This window comes from Rhinolophus sinicus, linkage group LG10, assembly GCF_036562045.2.
Source record: "Rhinolophus sinicus isolate RSC01 linkage group LG10, ASM3656204v1, whole genome shotgun sequence".
Taxonomy (NCBI): Eukaryota; Metazoa; Chordata; class Mammalia; order Chiroptera; family Rhinolophidae; genus Rhinolophus; species Rhinolophus sinicus.
The window spans coordinates 29,603,436-29,620,200 of NC_133759.1; the positions used below are offsets into that span (position 1 = coordinate 29,603,436).

The following is a 16,765-nucleotide window of genomic DNA, read 5'->3' on the forward strand; positions in this document are numbered from 1 at the left end:
CCCACCCCCACCTCACCCCCACCTCACCCCCACCTCACAGCCTCCCTTCCCGCGCTTACTCTCTGGAGACAAGACGGGAGGCAGCGCGGCCTCCACGAGATGGCGTCGGCCACCAGAACACCACATGGCGCCGGCTTTCTGAGGGACGTGCTCATTATCTTTTGAGGGTCGGAGTTCCTTTGGAAGTGGCTCCTTCCCAGGTCCTTGTGAGGGTTGGGGTGGTGTGTTCCTGGGGGGTACGAAGGGGCCGCAAACAGGTGCCTGAAGGCATGGCCCGCAAGCCGAGAAAGAGGCCAGGACTAAAGTGCTTTTGTGGTGGCCCTTTGTTCAGGCCCTGGTCATGGTGGCGCCCTCATGGGGCGAACTCAGGCACAAAACCTGACGTCAGAATTTCCGCATGAAGTCGGAGTGAGTCGCCTTTACTTCTAAGGGACCACCGATTTCAGAAATTTAGAAATGTTTTACTCGGGGCAACATTTTTCTTGTCTAGGTAAACCAGGAGCTTTAAACCAAACGTACACACAGTAATAATCTTTGCGGCGTACATTTATATGAGTTTTGCTAAATGGATGAAGTTGGTTCACCACCACCATCGGATACAACTCGGAACACTTTGACCAACCATTAAATCACAAATGCGTTATATACCATGTGTATTTATTGATAGTATAATTATTCTTCTTTCCAATTTTCGAGGTAAAGGGAGGAAATTTATATACAATTTATATTAGTAAGTGTGTTGAAATAAAATTCATAATTATATGTAATTTATTGGTAATAATTATTTGTGTCATGTAGTTATCCATGTTAATTATTTAATAATTACTATGAGTTACTATAAATGATTATTTACAATGATTTTTCCTCTATTTTCAGAGGAAAAGAGGGGCAATGCTAATAGCTTATTGATTTTTTTCTGATTATAAAAGTAACATATTAACTCATTTGAAAGTAATAAATGTAAGAAAATAGAGGTCCACCTTAATCCTAACACCTGTTAAAATTCTGTATGACCTTCCAGATTGTTTTTGTGCATGTATTGCATATAGGTAGGTAAATTTTATTTTACAAAAGTTGTACCATACTATATAATACTATTTTACAACCTGCATCCTTCCCTTAATATAGTGGACATTATTTCAAAGGTAAGTTTAAAATAATTTTGAATATATAATGTTAGAGTATAAGATTGTACCATTACTTCTTTTAGCAAATTCTCTTGTAGTGAATAATTTTTCTATATTAAAACAATACTATAATGAGTATTTTTATGTAAATGTGTTGGTATGCTTATTCTATTAATTCCTTGAAATAAATTGCCAGGAGTGGAATCACTCAGTGAGTTAAGCCCATTTTATAACAATTTTAAGTTACACATCTTTCCAAGTTATTCTTGATGAAGCATATACCATTGTATAATACTATTGATGATGTATAGAGCGATCTATTTTCCATAATCTTTCCAATGAGAGGAATTGTTCTTTTGTAAGTTGCCAGTCAAGTAACTAGAAAATATTTCACTGTGTTGATGAGCTTTGTTATTAGTGAAGTTGAAGTTTGTCCTTAGCTTAAAAAAATTTGTTTTATAAATTCTGAATCCACCTTTCTATTTGTATACCTTTTTCTTAATGATTTATAAGAACATTGTATTTATATTAAGCCTGTCACATATAGTAGAAAAAAATTACAGTAATGATAAGGAGGTGTCCTTATTCCTAATTTCGATGGAAATGACTATAATGTTTCACTTTTAAGCCTGGTGACTGATGACTTAGAATTAGATAAAAAAATAAGATTATTTTATTTGGGTGTTTTAAAAATTAAAAACATGAATGTTGTACTTTATCAAATGGCTTTTCAATGGTGAGTTACAATAATAGATTATCTAGTGAACCATCCTTGCATTTCCAGTGTAAACTACTTAATTGTGTATTTTTAAAATACATATACTGATGGAATTTTGTATCTCTATTGGGGGCATGAGTGGGACCATCTTAATCAGGTTTTGTTATTCAGATGGTGTTAGTTTTATAAAATGCACTGAGAAATATTCTTTTTTTTCTTTGAATTTTTTATTTTTTAAAGGAAAGCATTTTAATGTTCTTCCGCTTCTTTTACTTACCATTGTTGCTGTCTTGGTGCCCGCCCCCCTACCCCAATCCCGCCCACACATACACAAATTCTGTCTCTTTACAGTTTGAAAAAACTCCCAGTGAAATTGAGCCAGGAATCAAGTGGTTTCTTAAGATTGTTTTTAAAAATTAATATTTCTCTAGAAAGTTAGCCATTTCATCAAGATTTCCAAATTTACTCCCATAGAGTGTATACATAGCATTCTCTTACAATCTCTGGTCGTATCCCTTTTCACAACGAATGTGTCTTTTGCTTTCTTGCCCTTTTTCTTGCTTAGCTTTAACCAGGATTGTTTGTTTATTGTTTGGATTCCACCCACCTTTTCCCCCTAAGAGTTTACTATTGGATTTACTTAAAAGGTTTTATTCTGATTTTCATTTCCTATTTCCTTAGTTTTTCTGCTTTTATTAGCACCTTCTTTCTGTGGATGTAGCTGATGACTACACATTGTAGACTTTTTTGGGTATACATAGACCTCAGTTTGCTTGCATGTTGACATAGTAGTTGAATGAAATTTTGAAAAAAAAAAGAGGACATCCCAGGAGTTCAGTAACAATAAGTTTTTTTCAGCTTTTAGTTATTTTTGTCATTTGGTTATCCAACTATAATAGATAATATATTACTGTAAATAGCAGTGATGAGAATTGTGTATATGATGGCCTCCAAGTTCACCCCTATTTAGTATCTCACATTACTCATTTCAAAATACACCAACTACTTGAAGGTATAATTAAGAAAAATAATTACTACTTACATTTAATTTACATGCAATTTATTTTGTGAATACTAGTGATGGTTAAGATTTATACTTTAACACAAAACTTTTGCTTTAACCTAAACATTCATTTGTGCAGTATTTTTGGCAAGAGTTTAAAAGTAACTAAAGGTTATCTATTGGTTATTGATGTTGTGTATATAAATTATAATTATGTGTAAATATACACACAGTAGGAGTTTAAATAATCCCTGCTGTTCAGTCTTGTTAAAATGGAGTAATTTGCTTACTTTGTTAGCTTTGAGCGCCACCTGCTGACTGAGGACTACATGATGGTGCCTTAATTTAAGACTTAAGACGTTTGGACTCTAGTAAAATGATTTGATGAATTTTATATTCAATATCCCAATCAAGCAGGCAGCCAATTTGTGTGCCCAACTCCAACCAAACTTACTATAATATCTAATGACTTTTTTTTCTTTTCTCCAAATTAGTGTTTAGTTGTCTCAAGTATCCATTTTACTTTTGTGAAATAGAGTATGAGAATTAAAATTTTCCTTTTCAGTTCTGGCGACATAATAGGGTTTCTCAGCCGTGACCCTATTCAAATTTGGGGCCAGATAATTCTTTGTTGTGGATGGCTGATATTTCATTATAGATGTTTATTGTAACCCTGGCCTCTATCCACCAGGCACCAGGAACACCACTCAGTTGTGACAACCAAAAATGCCGCTGGCCCACAAAAATCTCCCCTGGTTGAGAATCAATGCATTATCATAACCCCTGATAATCTGGCACAGTTTTCTGGCCTGATGTTACACCTCTAAATTAAAATACATCCATCTGTTGTGATTCACAGAAATGTAACACTGTAAATAGTTTATTAGATAAAAGGGTATCCAAAGTTCATCCACAAATAAATGGGAAATTGAGAAGAAAAGAAATGTACAGAAGTTTTGGAATCACTGTTTTATTTATATTTTGGAATTTTGAATAAGCTAATTGAAAGGGATTGGTAAATTGTCGCTAGAGAAGGGAAATCTAGTCAAGTTCTCAATAATTCAAGATATGTGGCTTCTGTAATATAGTCTCATTTAGAAAAATATTAAAATTACTAAACAAGTTTATGGTTTTTTTTGTTTTGTAATGGAAAAACTTTAGAAATCATTTTTTACTCTCTCACTTTATGGTCATGAAATATCACTGTACCCTAGTTAAAGGAAAAGAATTAGGAAATATTCAACTAGAAAGACAAAAATAGCAATTATAAGCACAAATTAATAGAGAATAGCCAAAATGCTCAAATTTCATGATTTGACAATTTTTATTAGTATAGCAGTTTGTAGAATCTTCAATTTATCAGTAACTTTTAGCATCTAACAAAATAGGAACTCTATTTTCTCATTGTTACTAATTTCTATAAAAATTACTGTGCTTATCATTTTAAAAATATGTATCAGTTGGTTTCTTTTGTCCTTGTTTTCCTCCATGCAGAGTTGTAATAGCTTTATCTTTTTCTTGCAGCCTTTTGTACTTACCTCTTATAATTAATAAGCATTTCATGAGTTTCAAATGAGCGTGTGCGCCCTAAAGTACTTTCTTGAAGTTCCAACTCAAATTAGTTGTAAATTAATAAAGTATCTACAAAATAAGTAAATAGTAAAACCAGGAAATAGACATTTTTTTGACCTATTGAAAACAAATTGAAATAACAAGACACTAACTTATATTGGCATATTACTTTATACTTTACTAAATGAATTCACAGATGTTACTTCACTTCATTCTCAAAGCAATTTTTCAGAGATAAACAGCTACCAAGTAAGTGGCTTATAACCTAGTAAGGGACATGAACCTGCATCTCCTGACTAAATCAATTTTTGTTTCACTATGCTATACTGCCTTTTCAGTATATATGTTAGTAAATTATACTTCCGAAAAATTTGCATTAACCTTTGTGTGGGAAGACAAGACAGAGTTCTGACCAGAATCCAGAAAAATGAGTTTCATGTATGAGTCTCTTTTTCTGAAATAAAGATGGTATCATTTGTATTTATTAGCCCACTATGAAAGTTGGAATTATTGGTAGGACTCACTTGGTGTAATTCAAGAAGAAAAATGTTATTCCAAAAGATGACTTTGAACACCTTAGCATTATAGAAAAGTATGATAACCCCTTCTTTATAGGAGCTATGATATGTGAGCAAATAATGTTTTCATGAACATTTCCAAAGTAAAGCAGGCATAGTAGCATAGGGAGTATTGTAAAACCCATGTTAATTTTGGTGAATAGAAAGATGAGGCAAAAAAATTGGTTTAAAACTTTGATGTTTGTATTCTTTTTGATGCAGCTTTTTTAAATTTTTGTTTACCTTTTTAAAAGATTTACCATGCTTCCTAATAAGTTACTTATAAAATGAAAATTTGTTTATTGGCGTAAAATTTGCTGATTTGGTTGGGTGGCTTCAGTAACTTCAGTTTTTTTACAAACCTGATCTTTATAATTCTTTTTTACCAGTTCATGTAGTATTTTCAAAAACTCAGTATAAAATCAGTATTCTACCACAGCATTGTACGAGAGATGATGATGAGCAACACTTGGTTTAAGAAAGTGCTAGAGCCTTTTGTTAAAATTTCATGCTGATCTATTCTGATTTCTTTATATCCTGAGCCTGAAGTAAGCTGTATTGATAACTAATTTACAATGAAAATAATTTATATGAATATGTTTTATACTTGAAAAGCAAAAATTGTATTTCATATCATGTGTTTTTTACCTGTATACAAGTTTGTACCTGTATATCTAAGTGATGATATCTGCTTTCCAAATTACAGTCTGCTGCAAATTCTGAGACTCCGAACTCAACCATCTCCAGAGAGGCCAGCACCCAGTCCTCATCAGCTGCGACCAGCCAAGGCTATGTTTTACCTGAAGGCAAAATCATGCCTAACACCATTTTTGTTGGTGGAATTGATGTTAGGGTATTGTACTCATGTTTCATTCCTTAAAAAAATATTTAGTAAGTAATGGGATTTTGAGCTTTGTTGTAAATCATAAGGTTTTTTGTACTTTATGTAGGTTTGGAATTAGTTTATGTTTAACTTATGAGGATTAAAGATACCTTTGACAGGAGCTTCAGGTAGTTTGGGGATACTTGGGGGAAATACTTCCACATTATCAAATCTTCTTTTATACTATAATTGAAAGTTTTGAAAGCTGAATTTTTACACTTGAAGTCAAATTCTTTTCCGTAGATGGATGAAACCGAAATTAAAAGTTTCTTTGCTAGATATGGCTCAGTAAAAGAAGTGAAGATAATCACAGATCGAAGTGGTGTGTCCAAAGGGTAAGTAAAATATGTTCAGTATAAACTGTAAAAAATATCTGAACTATATTGTCTGTAGAATACCAGAGAATTCAAAACTGGTATTCTTACATTTGTATAAATGAAATTTGTTGCTTTGTTAATTTCTTTCATGTAAAGAATAAAAGTTTGCTGCCGGCTCTTTTATGTAATCATTTTTCTTTTTTTTTTTTTTGGAAAGAAAGACTTTATTTATTTATTAAATTTATTGAGGTGACAATTGTTAGTAAAATTACATAGATTTCAGGTGATGTAATCATTTTTCTAGTATTTGTATTTAAATATTTCCCATCTTCATTTCACATAAGTAGATTAATCAGTTTTATCAAAGAATTATTTTCTTTGCACATCTCAGTACGTTACATTTTAACCATCTTGTCACAGATAATAAATTCAGGTTCAGAAATTTTCTGTTGATGAGGTTCCCACACTACCTTAATTATAAGAAAAAAAGGAGTAATATTTATAGAGGATCTATCATTTACATGTTAATATTTATCTCAGTATTTCTTCATCCTTTATCATTAACACTTTTGTCAGTTATTTCATAAAATACTAAAAGTTTTAAACCATTTGCTGTTGTGATTTTATGCTTCATTTATCTGCCTTTTTAGCTATGGATTTGTTTCCTTTTATAATGACGTGGATGTTCAGAAGATAGTAGAAGTAAGTAATCTTCTCATGGAAAAATCTCTTAATTAGAATATGGATGCAATGTTTAGTATTGTTGGAGTCCTGAATATATACTCAGTCTTGCATAAAATATAGAAACTGATACACTTCTTTTTGAAGTCCAAATTTGGAATTATTTTGCATAACTTGTCAGAACCTGTTTATTTTTGATTGGGCATCTAGCTTCATGAACTAGAGACAGTGTAAAAAGTTTTGATCAAATTCCATGACAGCTCTGGACACTTGACTAGAGTACTGAGGTAAGGTGCTGATAAATTTTGATTTAGTAGGTTCTTACCACTGATCTTTGATATCAGAAATTTTAGAAGACTTGGGGTGTTTACCGAGTCTTGGAAGTAAAGATTTGGAAATTAATTTTAGGTTTGTTACTGTTTTATTTTCAGTCACAAATAAATTTCCATGGTAAAAAGCTGAAACTGGGCCCTGCTATCAGAAAACAAAATTTATGTGAGTAAAGAAAGGAATTTTTCTTGTTGACACCTGTGTTCCTTTTCAGATAATTAAAAATAGGCTTTGTTTTCTTTTTATTCTTTAAAAAGGTGCTTATCATGTGCAGCCACGTCCTTTGGTTTTTAATCCTCCTCCACCACAGTTTCAGAGTGTCTGGAGTAGTCCAAGCACTGAAACTTATATGCAGCCGCCAACCATGATGAATCCTATAACTCAGTATGTTCAGGTAAGAATTAACCTACATTCTTTTTTTTTTTTTTTTTTTTTTTTTTTCATTTTGGAGATCTTATAGATGAGGGTACCTTAAAAGTAAGCTAGTCTCACTTCTTACCCTCTGTGGAATTATATCCACAATTTCCGTGATAAGTGATAATACTGTCCCTGTTTGAGTGATGGGAAATCTTTTTCTTTAAATAAATCTGTTGTTCTTAGTGTTATTCCTTATTCTAAGTTAAATCTGCTTCTAAATAGCTTGTAAGTCTTTAGCTCAGAGCTGACCTCTGTAGCCTCAAAGAACATATCTCTTACCTTTTTCCCCCTACATGATAACTCCAAAAATATTTGAAGACAGCTTTTCTCATGTGTCTGCCTGGTTAATTCTTCTCTAAGGTTAGCAATTTATCTAGCTATTCTTTATTTTCAGTAATTCAGATGCCTCCCCACACAGACTGCTGACTTTTGAATGTATTCTGGTTCTAGAATGGATAGGTTTCTGATGACTTAACTGTATTTGTAAAATCTATAAGTAACATATAATTTGGTTCTGGTTACTTTAATATTTGAAGTGGTATTTGGAATATTTACTATCGCCTATTGATGAAAAATAACGTTTATTTTCTTGGTTCATTTTATTTTTCTTCAGTTTAAAAGACATTTTATTTGCAAGAAAAGAAGCAAAATAATAATGAAACAGTGCTGCAGTGTTTCTCTTTTGTTTACATTTTCCATCTACCTGAAGTATATGGTATATCTTTACTTCTTTTCTTGCTCTAAACATGACTAGAAGAAAAACCCTCCTTGTTCCTAACATTTACTGTGAATTATTTACTGTGAATTATTACCTATTCTGGGTATATTCATGTTTGCTGCTGCCTAGATGTTTTTAATCAATAAATATTTGTTGAAAGATTTAAGACATTTTACTGTGTCTTTTCCAGTTTGAGGTTTATACTGCCATTGACTTTTAGAATTAAAATACAGAAAACCATAAAGTCTGTAGGAGGACTATACACATTGATTATACATTACCCCATAATATTGTCAAAGAAACACAATACTGCCTAAAAGTATTTCTTTCTGTAAACTTTATTTTCAGGCATATCCTTCTTATCCAAGTTCACCAGTTCAGGTCATCACTGGATATCAGTTGCCTGTATATAATTATCAGGTAATTTAAGAGGAAACAAAATTATTTACTTTGGAATGTTACTGAGACCTTTATTCATATAAATTTCCTTAATAGTTTCTCATTTAAACTAGTTAAATATGATTAAAATTTAAGAAAAGACTTTAAGGTCTCTGTATTATTGGAAATACGGGAATAATGTTTTGACAGGAATATACTTAGCGAGAAGTTTTCCCTTGTACTGTCTTCAAGATTTTGCATCCACTTCTATATTTCAACATGTATTCCTCCATCTTTGCTTTCAAATAGCTGAAACACCCAGGCTGACTTACAATTTTTTCTAGGGGAATAGGGTGAAATAAAATGATTACTTAATTCTTAGAGCATTGAATTTCAATTATTTTTTATTGTGTTTATTTTATCTGGCTACTACATATAGGAGTTCTCTGAATTTCTGCCCATAGATATGACCATATCTATGACCCATGACCTTATCAGTAGTAATGAATTCAAAGAACTACTACTATCTTTGAGTTTTCATGAAAGCCAACTCCAGAAAATTGAGAAAAAGGTGGGGTTTATATATGAAAATAATAATAAAATCCTCAGGTATTAGAAACATAAAGTACTTCTTTCTTTCATTCTGTTTATTTTATTATAATGAGTGCAAGGAGCCAGCATGACAAATACTTCAACATTGTCTATCTCATATCTTTGTGAAAATGTGTAGGAATATTTAAATAATTATTTCCATTTTTATTTTTTATTTTATTTTTATTTTTTAAGATGCCACCACAGTGGTCTACTGGGGAACAAAGGACTTACCTTGTCCCTCCGGTAAGGTGAATTAGAACATGTACTTCCGGTTCTTTAAAGTGTTTTTTTGTTTAACTATTATATATTTCTTAACCTTTTGCTATATCATGTATGCCTAGAAATATTTTTATTTTATTATTTATTTATTTTACTAGTTTCAGGTGTACAAATATTTTTAATTGCCCTCTTACATTATGTGTTATGTTTTATTAATTTCTTGTCAACTCAAGTATATACTCCCATGGGAGAAATTGCTTTTTCTTCTCAGATTGTTCTTGTGTGCTTAAGCAGTGGCTGCTCTCCTTTTAACAGGTGCTCAATTACTTGCTGTTCTCCTTTTAACAGGTGCAACAATTACTTGTTGATAGAATATATAACCCAAGAACGGTAGTATTAATACCTGTGCTAATGCCAATTCTATAGATTTAGAATTAGTATTGAATCTGCTTCTAATTTTCTACCTATAAAAAAATCTGAAGAGAAATAAAGTAAATGTTTTGCTGTAATACTGTCATATGTTATATAAGAAAAGGAATAAAACAAAAGAGTGCCACCTCTAAAACATCTGAGCCTTTGTTACATTCTGTCTTTGATCGGGACTGGATATTTGAAAAATATAATATGAGTTAAAATTCTCAGGTACTGGGAAATATCCCTTCCCATATTACATTTTGAAGTTTCTTTTTCTTAGAGCCCTTCTAATTCTGATTATGTTGAAGCTTAAAAGTCATTTCAAAATAAGAGACTGTCTTATTGCATTTCAGCTATTCAGTTTAAAATAAAGTTTTTGTGATAATGTAATTGAACTTCAGTACGACCCACATTTAAACTTTCAATATTAGCTCACCAATTTGAAGAATAGATTGTTTGGAAATGTATCTAATGTACATCTCTTTAATTACACTTTTATCGTTTTAAATGTAGGCTTATACAGCTGTTAACTACCACTATAATGAAGTTGATTCAGGAGCTGAAGTTTTGTCAAGTGAATGCTCAGTTCATGAAGCTACTACATCCTCTGGCAATGGCCCACAAAAGGCAAACATCTAATTTTATTTATTAATATTTATATTTTTATATTTATTTTTTCAAGTTTTAATAATGGCCCTTTGAGAAGTAAGTGTCTTTGCCCAAATTTAAATATGGGAGCCATAAATTAAAGAGCTTGACTAATAGACAGTTAATTCGTCAGTTTATATTAAAGTTAATACAATCTCAGGCACCCCCAAACTTTCAGTGTGTGTGTGTGTGTGTGTTGTATAAAATTTCTGACTCAGTAGTCCTTTACTCTGTTCCATTTTCATCATTTTTGTTTGTTTTTTAAACCATACTTCGATAAATACTGTATTAACATGATTTGGCAGAATGCAAATGGGCAGGTTTCCTCAAGGCTCCTATTCTTCAGAAGAGGGACTAGTATGAATTATATCTACCTTGTCTTACCAATTTAAACATGTACTTAACTAAATAATAACATACAATTATTTATGGTATTCTTTCCATAAACATATGGTAGCTTTCAAGAATGGTGGAGTCACTAGTAATAATTGAAATGTTGAAGTAGACAGAATTGTTTCTTTTTTATCATTGGAGCAGGTTCCTATAATAACAGTGCTCTTTCTCTCTTGAATTACCCTATGTTTTGGTAGCATTGAAGGATTTTTATTGTAGTGTGTGACTTTGTCCATGTGTTTCTCTGGGGGAAAAAAGGTTGAGAACTACTGAATTGTATGGTGAAAAAAATTCCCTGGTTTGATACGTGATTAAAATTTGAAAAAATATTAAAATAGCTTACAGTATAATTATATCAGATTTTATCCAGCACATATTTTTCTTGAAATGTTGAAGTTCACTATTTTCTAACAGGAAAAATTAAAGAGCCTTAAGCAAATATTTTAGGGTTTTACTAAATTGAGCTTTTTAAATCTGTACTGTATCACTAAGGTTCTGAAATATTTATTGAATTTAGTAGAAAAGTTACATACTAACTGCCATTGTAAGAATTATGAATTCCATAAATATGTGTATTCATTAAACTTTATATTAAAAATTTGTTAGCAGTGAGTAAAAGGAATAGTCTTTAGATTACTGAAAAGTTCTGTGTTTCAGAAATCCGTGGACCGAAGCATACAGACAGTGGTATCTTGTCTGTTTAATCCGGAGAGCAGAATGAGAAACTCTGTTGTTACTCAAGATGACTACTACAAGGTATGAAAAAAATAGTACACAGTATAAAAAGCATATTTGTCAGCTGTGAAACATCTTTTTTTCCCTGTTGCATATATATTTTGAGATTACAGAGAGCATTTAATTGAACTCTTGGCATTTGACTGTAACCTGGTAAACCACTGTGAGTTTTACCTGGCAGTGTATTTTACGTTGCTCAAACCTTGATATAGTGTAGTTTGTTCTTAGGGTAGAAATTTTTAGCAGAAGCTTATAATTGAAAGAGTTTGTGAAAGAAGAGAGCTAAAAGAGAGTATTAGCTTGACAAAATAGAAAAGAAAATTTTAGATACAGGAAGCAGAATTTAAGAGTACATGGGTATTGGAGTGAAGAGAACAAAAGAGAAAGGTGACATACTTGAACAATGTGGGGGGAGAAGAAGTAAAGTGAAGGAATAAAAAGAGTTGAGAAAGAAATGGAGGTTGATTCAGAGTTGGTGAAGTGGAAGAGAATGTGGGTATTTGAATTTAAGTTCTGGTTTCTGATCCTGGCTTTATCACCTTGGATAAATCACGTAAATTTTACTAAGGCTCCAGTTTTCACAGGTCTAAAATGAGATACAAGACTAAAGGTCTCTAAAATCTCTTTTGTTCTGAGTCTGTGAATATGGAAAGGAACTAGCTGGTCACTCCAATGAGGGAGGAATATTGTGTGTGCTTACTAAAGGGATGTTTTTGTTTTGTTTTTTAATAATATGTTTATTGAGATACAATTTGAATATAATACAATTAACTCCTTTAAAGTGTGCAGTTCAATACTTTTTAGTATATTCTCAGACCATGACCACAATCAATTTTAGAATATTCGAGTCAAGCGAAAAGTAAACCCCCTACTACTAGCAGCCACTCTCCATTTCCCCTCAACTCCTCTAGCCCTCAGTAACCACTAACCTACTTTTTTTTTTTTTTTTTTTAAGGATTTTCCTATTCTGGACATTTCATAAAAATAGAATAATACAACATGTGGCATTTTGTGACTGGCTTCTTTCAGTCAGTATAATGTTTTCAACGTTCAATGTTATAACATGTATCAGTACTCCATTTCTTTTAGTTTATGTATATGCTATTTTGATTACTTCTACTTTTTGGCTCTGATGAGTAATGCTGTGAGCATTTGTGTGTAAGTTATTGTGTGGACATGTATTTTTATTTCTCTTGGGTGTATACCTAGGAATAGAATTGCTGAGTCATATGGTAAATATGTTTCAAGGAACTGCTAGAATTTTTCCAAAATGACTACACCTTTTCAAATGGAATTTTTAAATCATTGCTTTGTGTCTTAAAACAGGCAAGGAGAATAGGTTTTTTTGTTTTGTTTCGTTTTGTTTTGTTTTATCTATGAATGGGCATAGCCTGAAGCTTAAAGCCTTTTTGATGGATGTACTGAGGACTTCCTATAATGCAGAAGAGTAGAGCCATAGCAGGATTAAGTTCTTACCGTCTTCTCAACAGGGAGTAAACACATTCATTTAAAGTTGACATTTGTTCTTTTGTTGTTTCATTCTACATAGACAGCACCATTTAAAAGGAGAGAACTAGGGGTATATGACGTATATGACAGTTCTGAAGGTTAAATAGACAGTACTTAAACAATTTGCAAAGCAGAAAATGGTCTTTAAACTTGAGTTTTCATCTTAAACAATTTGCAAAGCAGAAAATGGTCTTTAAACTTGAGTTTTCATCTTAAACAATTTGCAAAGCAGAAAATGGTCTTTAAACTTGAGTTTTCATCTGGTATTAGACAAAAGCTTCCCTTTAAACCTTCCAGAGTTTTCTCCACTGGGCTAGGAGTCAGAAGTTGGTAGTCTGCAGTTGTCTGACATGTAGACTTACTGTGATTGGCTAAATGTTATTGTTTTAATTGAATTTGAATGCATTGGGGCAGGGCATACACTGTTTCCATGGTACATTCTATTCTGTTGTCTTAATTTCAGCTCCTTCATAATTTTTCATATCCTGCCTGACCTCTGAAGATATTTGTGACCACTTTTCTGACCTTTCACCTAAATAGGATATTACCCTATTGACAGTTACATAATTCCCAGAAGTAACCCTTTATATGACAACTGAATTTAAGGAAAAGGGCAGTTAAGCTAAATATGTAGAGAAGAAAATACTATTATGTTATTACTGGTTCACTCGGCTTCATTCCTCTTTGCAAGGTCTCACTTTCTGTCTACACATCTGCAAGCAGCATATAAAATGAAAGGAAAATTTTGCATATATTTTTAATTTTTTACTTCATTTCCTAAAGAATGATGTATCTTCATCACAGGTGAAGGGTATGCCTTTAAACATGCCAAAATTTTTATCTTTTAATCTAAAGGCATGGGATTTTGCGTTGAAGTGCAGTGCTGTTCTCTAGCTATGATTTCTACCAGATATACTTCTATTAGTAAAAACAGTACTTTTGAAAATTACATGCATTTTCCACCAGCTATCTTTGGGTCATCACTGCCAAATCATTAATTAAGAATTTACATAAAACAGTACTGATTCTAAGTCTGTTTCTGAATTTACCAAGATTTCTTTTTTAACTAAATTGTTGAATAAAACTAGTTATTACTACATTTGTTATCCCAAAGTATAGGAATACTTCCCAAAAAGGATGACTTTTCTCTCATTTGTAGTTTTTAAGCCCAAAATAAATGCTTTAAGTGTTCTGCAACTCTTCAGGTCATAGCCGTAACGGAAAATTTTCAATGAAATAAAAAGGACTGTTTTTCTCTCTTCTAGGATAAAAGAGTCCATCATTTTAGGAAAAGTCGGACAGTGCTTAAATCTGTTTGATCCTCTCTACTAACTTTCTAGACTCATGGAAAGATGCTGGTTTTGAATATTAAGAAGAGACAAAGTTTTTCACTATTATAGAAATTTAATTCTGAATATATTGATAAATCACATTCATACTATACAAATTGTATTAGATTGCCTAGTTTTATTTTACATTGAAACTGTTTTTCATTAGATGTTTGTTTAGAAACTGGTTCTGTGTTGAATATATAGTTGAAAGTAAAAAAAAATAATTGAGACTGAAAGGAATAACTTTTAAGATTTATCTGTAAGGATATTTTTTTTTTTTAATTGAAATTGACATCTGAAAAGTTTAAAAACAAATGCTGATTTTCAAAAAATTGTTTTAAAAAAACCCACTATTTTGAAAGGTCAGAATTTTGAACACAAGCATTTCATTTCTCCAGCAAGTACCTGTGAATAGTACAATATTTACAATATTGTGCTTTACATTTGTGATTTGTCTAGAAATTTGTCAAGAAAACCACAAAAGCAGAGTTTTTAAAACTGCATTTTTAATCAGTGAAACTCAGTATATAGTTAGCTTTATTGAAGTCTTCCTTATCTAAACCCAGTAAAACCAATTCTAAACAGTCTAATCAGTGGGTCTTATGTTTATTAGCTGGAAATATTTTATCTTTTATCTGGTATCCACGCATAGAAGTTGTATTTGATTGGGATGGTAATTAGGATAACTAAAATTCTGGACCTAATTTTTAAAAAAAATCCAAGACAAACTAAACTTTACTAGGTACGTAAGTTTTTCAGTGAGTTACCATTCTCTTTTTTTTTTTTAAGAAAAATTTTCCTTGAAATGCTAAACTTAATGGCTGTATCTTAAATTGTGCAAAATATTGGTAATAAAGAATGCTGAAGCTTTTTTTTTTATGTCACTTAAAGGTTATAATCAGAGTATCTGAAAGGAATTGTTTTTATAAAAACATTAAAATATTAGTTATTTGTTAAAAAGCAAATAGATTTTTATTTTTGTTACCCTATTGTATTTTTTTAAAGTAAAATGTGTCCAAGAGAGTCAAAGTAGTTTTGGCGTTCTTAAGTCACAAAAGTTGTTTAGTAAGCATATCCCAAGAATATACTAGAGTCAGAGTTAACAATCCATTTCTACATTAGTTAGTCTCATTAGACATCATGTAGTGTACAAACAACTAGAGCACCAGAACTCTTTTGCTGTACCCACAGTCTTGCTTTCCTAGCCTGTAACACCATTTTTCCAGGAAGCTTGCTCCTAAAATAGGTGATATAAAGATGAGAAGTAGCAGTATGAGCAATTTGAAGGCTAAGCCTTGGAATAATAGCAATGGGATAATATTTTTTCTAAGGGAAACACTTATGTCAGCATTATTTGACCTGCCACGGACATGAGTTTAAAGTGGCTTCTGGCCTGTCTTTCATTGGCCCCTTCACTAAAACATGAAGACTCCTTTTATCCCTAACTTAATGCAGCTACCATGGCGCATATTATCATTGCCCATTGTTGTCTTATAATTCATAATAATTTTCATTCTGAATCTGAAGGGAAGAGTCTTTTAACTTAAGGATCCCCAACAGGGCTTTCCTATACCTCATAATTTGAAAGTACCCTGAAATTTGTCCTTTTTAAAATTCTCTGTACTGTTTTTTGAGTGTGCTATAACATTCTTACATGTGTCATTATATGATTAAATCTCCAGGTTACTATAAGTGATACCTAAATTCTAAAGAGCCACTTCTAATTATCTCGGTATGACTTTAAGAAAAATAAGGCAATAAACTTTTTATTTGTGTGCTGTTTTGTTGGATTTGAAGTATTTAAAAGAAAAGTAGGAAGAAGTGACAAAGTCCTGAACCTTTCAAAATGGAAAATTAATTTTGAACTTAAAAGTATGTTCCTGTTACCTCTTGCTGATACTGTCTTTGCATAAATCAATAAATAGAAATAAATTTTTTTCAAAAGCATTTTTGACCTACTTATTCATGTCATATTAGCTAAAGAAATGGTGGGGAGTTAGGTGTGTAGTATGTGAAAAGGTTTCAATCCTTGAAATTAAAAACTGTAAATGTTCAATTTGTTAACCTGGCAGAGTTACTTTAAAAGCAAATTTTGGTACATTGTATTTTTATAGCTTTCTTTTATGAAATTAAGAGATAGGTTTTCATGAGAAAATAATCCCTTAAATGTTGAGTTGGAAATGGTTAACAGTGAGTTCCAGTGCAGTGAGTGTATCAACAG

The 16,765-nt window shown here is 31.8% G+C and overlaps 1 protein-coding gene across 1 annotated transcript; it reads left to right on the forward strand.

Moving 5' to 3' along the window:
* The first annotated feature begins 354 nt into the window (after positions 1-354).
* DAZL (deleted in azoospermia like) lies at positions 355-16,491 on the forward strand. Its single transcript, XM_019726037.2, has 11 exons — positions 355-408; positions 5,684-5,830; positions 6,104-6,195; positions 6,828-6,879; positions 7,290-7,353; positions 7,446-7,582; positions 8,672-8,743; positions 9,488-9,538; positions 10,442-10,555; positions 11,627-11,725; positions 14,479-16,491. Exons 1-11 carry the CDS (start codon positions 355-357, stop codon positions 14,530-14,532), a joined length of 936 nt encoding a protein of 311 aa, XP_019581596.2. The 3' UTR covers positions 14,533-16,491.
* Positions 16,492-16,765: the final 274 nt, after the last annotated feature.